Source organism: Haliotis asinina, chromosome 9 (genome assembly GCF_037392515.1).
Source record: "Haliotis asinina isolate JCU_RB_2024 chromosome 9, JCU_Hal_asi_v2, whole genome shotgun sequence".
In the NCBI taxonomy this organism is placed as follows: domain Eukaryota; kingdom Metazoa; phylum Mollusca; class Gastropoda; order Lepetellida; family Haliotidae; genus Haliotis; species Haliotis asinina.
Window position 1 is genome coordinate 24761126 of NC_090288.1, and position 7635 is coordinate 24768760.

General features: G+C 43.7%; 1 protein-coding gene across 2 annotated transcripts in view; it reads right to left on the minus strand.

Annotated features, from left to right (window-relative positions):
- The window catches only part of LOC137296276 (putative GTP-binding protein 6), a 62946-nt gene extending 57660 nt beyond the window's left edge, over nt 1-5286 (minus strand). The window contains exon 1 of one of the 2 annotated variants that reach the window (XM_067828030.1): nt 5180-5263. Coding sequence is in view for 1 of the 2 variants with exons in the window: in XM_067828029.1 (XP_067684130.1) it covers nt 4743-5016 (274 nt within the window). In the remaining variant the exon portion in view is untranslated. Of the gene's footprint in view, nt 1-4742 lie in introns of both variants that reach the window. The other variant, XM_067828029.1, reaches the window with a different exon arrangement.
- Nucleotides 5287-7635: the final 2349 nt, after the last annotated feature.

Below are 7635 nucleotides of genomic sequence, written 5' to 3' on the forward strand. Positions count from 1 at the left end.
GCATGGCAATATGACAATTACTAAACACTTTTAGTCTGTTGAGATGCATTTATATTTATATATTTAGAAGAGTTAAGTACACAATAAGGATAAGAAAATCTGTGTACAAGCCTCAATTCTTGTAACTAGTGGGAGTATACAAAATGCTTGTTACTCCTCAAAAAATGCAATTACTCATATATAAACAGACATGGGAGTAAATACCCAATTGCTTGATTATTGGATTAAATACCCAACTGTCTGGAACTTATCTGGAGCTCTGGTTACAGGCCTAAAATGGATTAAACCAGACAAGACAATCCAAAGGAAACTACTCAGACATTTTGGAACATGATAACTACCAAGTTAGACCATCTGTCAGAAATCTAACTTGTCGTGGGTGGTTGCACAGGCCTTATTTCATTGACTGCTACTGTACATGATGTCTTCCAATACTGCACCATTCTCCTCTATATCACCAAGGCTTGTAGGTAAGCCCATATCAAACTTGGCATCTAAACATCACAAATGAAATCACAAATACCCACTCCTTAATTTTTATTGAGTCTTTCAATAGGGCTGGGACAGGTAACCTGGCTACCCAGGATAAAGATTTGGAAGGGGGTACCCATCTCGATACCCGGACCCATTATGATCATGTGACTAATAGATGGAATTCAATAGTAATTCCTGTTTTAATAAAATACTTACAAGGCATATCATGAAAGGAGTTGCCTCCCCTAGACCATAGGAAACGTCAGTGCACAATAAACAAGAAAGAAAATTCACTCTCTCTTGGCTTGTAAATCTTCAAGATGGTCGGTGTGGTCATTACTTGTGGACTTCCATTCCGTGAAGTACATACAGAACTTTTCTTCTTCAATCCCCATTAAGGGCAAATGACATTTATGGCACTAAGAGCATAATGTAACCATAAAAGCAACCCGTATAACATTATTACAAACACAAAACTCTGTAACTATGGCACCATATACTCAAAGCTGCGGGAGAAAAAATATTCCAAACTCTCAGAAATATCAACATTGCAGTTAACAGAAAGATAAATTCAGTGTTACTGCAAGGGGATAAATACCCCTTTCACCACCAAAAAGTGTAGTGTCCATTCTGTCTGAACCACCTTGCCCCTTCTGCTCCGGGCGTCAGCCATTACATCTATCTTTCCCTGAAGGTGCTGAGTGATGAAGTGACCCTTGAGCTCTCTTTTTGTTGAGAACTATGAATGTTCTCTGACAGTTCGGAAGAGTGTGTCCTGCCCCCACCTTGTTAATATACATGCAACCGTAGCGTTGTCAGTACGAAGAAGAATCACTTTGTTTGCCAAGTGAGGCGAATATTGATGTGAAGACTGCGAAGGTTCTGTTCCCACTGACCGTCGGCCTGTAGGGTGCCAAGATAAGCCCCCAGCCCCTCTAACAGCGACTGCGACAGTGTCATTGGGAGTAACGGCATACATATGGTCTGAGACAGGAAGTCTTGTGCTAACCAATGACTTATGGACAAGCTGAATCACATCTCGAGGGAAATGTAGCTCTGTCCTGCCAATTTCACCCAGGGTAGAAAGTCTTCTAGCACAACTTGTGTGCTGTTACTGTAATAGGACGAGTCTGGTCATCAAGGGACTTTGTGTTATGTATTTTTAAAAGGAGTTATATGGAAACTCTCATGGCCCAGCTCATACTACTGACCCAGGTTCTTTCCACTCTTTGTTGTGTGGTTAAGGACTGAACTTAACTGAACACAAAATAGCTTTAACAAAGAATATTTACTATAATAACACAGTATAGATAATTGCACTTATAGGAACGTTAATGTTTTACATTATGAGTAGCACGAAAAAATCACACTGAAGCAAGTCAGTACACACTTCCCAAATCTAATGCCAACATGACTAAATTCTGCAGTAAAGAGAGTTCACTGCAAATGCACCAATCTGCCACAATGTCTCACAGATAATATTCCAGAGTCACATCTGGTGCCAACTTGAATGCTACAAAACAGGAACATGCATCAACATCTCGCAAATTCTGCATGTCACTTATAATGCCAACCCGACCAGACTCTGCAGTAAGCAACTAACTACTACAACTCAATGTGATACAACAAATCACGACTGCTACAAACTGTATCACACTGATGCGAACTTGACAAGGTTCTGCAGTAAACATCTAACTGCTACAAGTCAACGTGGGACAACAACTCACGACTGCTACAAACTGTGTCACAACTGATGCTAAATCAACTGGATGCAATATCCAACCCCTTAGTACGAAATGTACTCAAGGGCTTAGTTTGTCCTCTTCCCATGCTGGTAGGAAGTGTGACAACCTGTCAGCTATAGAAAAATTCTGCCCCTTATATGCAGGCGTAAGTGGGAACCGTGTCCTGTCTGGACACCAGCATTGGAGGTTCCCTGTGGAGCTCCAACAACCTGTCTCTTTGGCCGAGGGAGTCAAGAATGGCTTGTGAACCATTTATCCTTGAGTGGCTCTGTTGGAGGACTGCATTTTCCCCTTTTCCAATTTGGTCGGCGTCCTTTGACATCTGTCAGACTGGATGCAGCAGCAGTTTGGAGAGGAAGCACAGTCAACTTCACCACAGAAAGAGATGGTGGCTGATAGGTGTAAAGCGCGTTGTCCTTCTGCCTGCCCACCAGCTGTTGCATTCTGTCAAGGAGACCCACACTGAAAAGCTGCCGGCTCTGAAAGGGGGCACACCTAAACTGTGCCCTTGTCTGTTCATTGTAGGTGCAAACAGCCAAAGATGCGTCTCACCTTAGCAGGAGACCTGCCATGAGGCGCTCTTGCAAGCGTGACAGGGGAGACAATGCAGTCAGAGCCATCATCCATGCTTGCAAGGGAGGTGTGTCCACCAGAAAGGTCCCACTTAGGAGCCAAAAGAGATACAAGATGACTTCCAAGGAAATCAGTGGAACCCTAGGGATAGTCAGATTAGTCCCATTAGGTCTTTCCCGACTGCCCTGGATAGGTAGAAGTGGGTCTTACCCTAGGGTGAGACTCCTCCTTGTACAGGATGATTGAGTCCACGGACGAGGAGTCATCAGGGTGCAAGTCGACATCCATTGGACCATGCCCGTACCCTTGGAGTAATCCTACCATTACCATCAAGGCCTGCATGGTTGGATTGGGTCTTTTGGAACTGAGGGGGCCTGGGGGAAGCTTCCAGTTGCTAGGGGTTGCTATCACACTAAACACGTTCTGCTATCCCCCTTTAGTATGAGGACCGCCTAGAGAGGACAGAACCTGCTTCAGAAGTTGCTGTGGGAGCATGAGTGTCCTGGCTGAGACCTGTGGCAGTCATACTCTGGCTGGCACCCAACGCAGAGTCAGACAGGACCTGACCCATAGGCAGGTTGGCCCACGTGACCAAAGGATCAGTGTCCCACTGGGACAGCCTGACTCCTGTCCTATCAGTCCTGTAGAAATGTTCAGGTTCACCCGCCAGGTGTGTGGCCAAAAACAGTTTTATATGGGCTGTTGACTCCAAACCTGTGGTGGTCTGTTGAAGCTGACGTCCTGGATCCCAGGCTGATCTCAACCCCAGTGGACATCAATGATGTCCGGGAAGAATCTGGAGGTCCTGGGCAGTCGGGAGGTGGCCCTGAGGGTCCTAACACCCGCCACTATGGCATAGAAGGACCAACGATCTGTTGCCATCAAAGAGGAGCTCCCATTGCAGAGACAGTGTTTGGAAAGTCGCTAGGAACAAAGTTCATGTTTCCATGCCTTCAGATTAATCCCACACACCAAAACTTCCATGCGTAACATGTATGTGACATGTTAGTCTAGCTTATGAAAGTAAAGCAAACTAGGCTGCTAGGGATACTGATAACCAAAGGGAATGTAGCAGCCAAAATTAGAAAGAGGAAGTTGCATGTGTAGCACTCATATTTATAAATGTTGCGACGTCATCTAGCACATGACATCACCTGCCATGGACAAGTAATGTGTTGCCTTGAGAGCGGCATCAGGATAACAGTTCCACGCATTTTGTAAGTTTGGCTAGTATGGGCGAACTGAAAAGAACTTATGAATATATTCTATACAAATTTGCTGTCAGGAATAAATGTATTTAATGAGTACCCAGCTGCATAGGGTAATACAGGGTGGGGTACCGACATAGAAAATTTGGACTCGACTCAGCCCTACATTTCAACCAATGAAATAACATAAAGGAAAAGGGTAAGGGAGCTAGTAGAAGACTTTTTAGAGTTTCCTTTTGTCAGACAGTTGTCCCACAGATGATGGCCTTAGCTTGCTGGCCAGGGTTGGTTATCCTCTTTGTTTAGGAGGACTGGGCACCCAAACGTCAGTCAGGATATCCATGACTTCAATTCCAGTTTCCACCACAGTCAAAGACTTTTCATGCCTGCTACAATGTCTGCTCACTAAACATTATCCATGGAGATCCTGATTGTAGACGTAGATCTTGGCCTGTGGGGGCATGGTGGCTTGTTGGTGTTGCTGAGTATAACATTCACTTGTCATCATCATTGTTAAAGCTAGCCCTATTCTCCAGTAAATACCAGAATTACACACTGACATGCATACCTCACCCTAAATATACATTCAATAAACTTGAGCTGGAATTTTATTAAAACATAATCATTAAACTCATTTCTGTGTTGGAATATTTTACATTTTAAATTAACTATGTAAAAAGAAGGGGTTACGGAATTCTTTCCCTTTCAACTGAAAACTACAATCACAAACTAACATGCTTACTCTCGTCAGTACCCCACACTGATGAATTAAAACTTCTTGAAGTTCTTCCTTGAATTATCTTCGACTGGTCCCCCAGCTGATGGTGAAGAGTTCGGTACTGCGACCATGAGGAGCAAGTAACAGGTGCTGTTGCCGCTGCCACTGTCATGGGTCGTACATGCAGTCTTCTTAACACACAAGTCGACAGGCTGTGTAGAAACTGCGTTATCCTCTTCATATCACCAGTGAAAGCAGAGCAACTAAAGATCTGCCACAAGACATTCATTCTAGTCATTCATAACAAGACCACACCGTATACCGTTATATATAGTCTCTGTTCATAGCATGAAGGTGAAGTGTGACATTGTCCACTGTGCTGCAAGACAGTCGAAGGCAGGGGCTAATAATGTCGCGTCATATTGTCGAACACTTGTTTCTAATCCTGTCACTATGTATACCTTTCGGGTAGGCATCCACGGACTCGTGATACACTTCACCCGGACATCACAAAGGGAAGAAACATCACTGTACGGAGTTTGTATGAAACTCAAGCGCAGTATACTCCGGGAACCAGACTGCGTTATTAGAGCTGGGCTCTGTCTCATCATAATTTAGCAACGGTGCACAGGAGGTGATGAGTTATTCCTTCAACTGTTACCAGTTAAAACAGACTTTGCAAAAACATGCGGACAAAATAGTAAAAAAAATGTGAACTATTCTATTTCAAACGAACTAGTTTTCAAGAAAAAGAAAGATCTAGACTTGATTCTTTAATGAATAATATGGTAGTATAGTATAATACATAAAATACTTGGCTTGGATTTTTAACAAAAGATTAAATACAGTGTCCTATAGGCATAATGTTCTCTTTACATCGCAAAATAACCAGTTCATGTGGTGAGGTGAAGATATAAATGCTAAACTATTTTAGAAATGGCACCACCGGGATCGAAGGTTTAATCTCCGTGATAAATGAAGACAGGAACTTGCGTTCAGTCTTTATATAATTACTCTGAGCTGAAATATAAATCTTGTATGTTAATCAACATATCACGCTTACTTTAAGAGCCTCTATTTATAACCATTGCATACTTGTTAATAAACTTCGCATCATTTTGTGAGTATGGTTTTGCACCACCTGCAGCAATATCCCAGCAATATATACACCTGGAAATTAATCAAGCAACACCCCAATTTTTTCTATTGGAGCAACTTTGAAGTGTTCTGACAATCAAAATATGCCGGGTTGATATAGTTTGACACTTTTTTATTCAACAGACGATCTCTGACAAACAACTTAAAGGGAAAAAGTATCAAGACTTTGCTTTATTGCAACGAAATCCAAATTCTTAAAACTGTCTTAAATTCATGAAAAAATGGACACAATTTACTATTCATCCACAGACGTTGTTGTCAGGTGTATTAACACAAATGTCACATGGAAAGAAAGAACAGTCATCTGAGAGTCTGCACACCGACTTTCATCAATATCTAGTGTGTCCTCCCTGCGCACGCACCACCGATTCCAGACGCCTCCTCATTCCTTGGATGAGTCTCCGGATCTGATTCTGGGGGATCCTGTTCCACTCCTCATGCAGGGCAGCCGTCAATTCGTTGAGATTATGGACTGGTGGGTCTCTCTGCCTCACACGACGGCCAATAAAGTCCCACAAATGTTCAATGGGGTTGAGGTCAGGGCTCATGGCAGGCCATGGAATTCTGTCAATTGCATTTTGCCGCAAAAAATCATTTACAGCATGCGCCCTGTGAGGTCTAGCATTGTCGTCCATAAATATGGGTCTCGTTGCCAGAGGATGGTTCTCAAAATGAGGTACCACAGCCCTGTCAAGAACCTCCTGTTGGTAACGAACACCGTTAAGGTTGCCACGGATGGTAATGATATCCAACTTGCAGTTCATGGAAATGCACCCCCATACCATAACGGAACCTCCCCCAAAGGCCACAGTCTCCTGGATGTTCCGTGGAGCCATTGCTGTGTTCCTCTGCCTCCAGACCCGAGTACGACCGTCCACCATGTGCAGCAAGAACCGGCTCTCATCTGAGAAATGGACCTTCCTCCAAGAGGCAATGTTCCAGTGCAAACGGTCATTACACCAGGCCAGTCGGGCTGCCTTATGGGCTGGAGACAGTCTGGGTCGCTTGATTGGCCTCCTTGCCCGGTATCCTGCAGCTTTCAGACGATTCCGAACAGTCCTGTTCGAGATGGGTCTCCCTGGAAGCCACTCCTGTCTCAACCGAGAGCTCGAGTCGAAGGACCTGCGCCGTACAAGTCTCAGTAAAGCTCTGTCCTCCCGGACTGTGGTCTTCCTGGGTCTTCCTGGTCTAGGCAGGTCTTTAACTTCATTAGTGGCCCGGTATTTTTTCAAAAGTTTTGAAATTATGGAATGATGTCGTCCGATTTGAGTCCCGATTTGTCTTAGAGACATACCAGCATTCCTCATGCCGATTATTTGCCAACGAGTGGCCTCTGATAATTTCCTACGTGCCATGACATTGAAATGAATGAAAAACCGAATGCAATCGACAACCTGCGCTTGTAAACACCCCAGGGAAAAAGTGCATTTTTCGAAAGTTGAGGTTAAAGCAATGCACGTGCGCTGTGCAAGCTTCACGCGCGTCATATCAACCCATGAAAAGCTCATGCTGTATGTCAATACATCAAAATTGAATAATCAATCATCAAAATTACTTCGTTAAACTTTGTTAAGTTTTTATGTGTCTTTGAATTTGGTGTTGCTTAATTAATTTCCATATGTATATATCACCGCGGGAGACACCAGAAGATGACTTCACACACTGTATCCTTGTGGGGAATCGAACCCGGGCAGTCTGGGTGACGAGTTAACGGTTTAACCACTGCTCATAATATCATACAAACGTACATAATATGGAT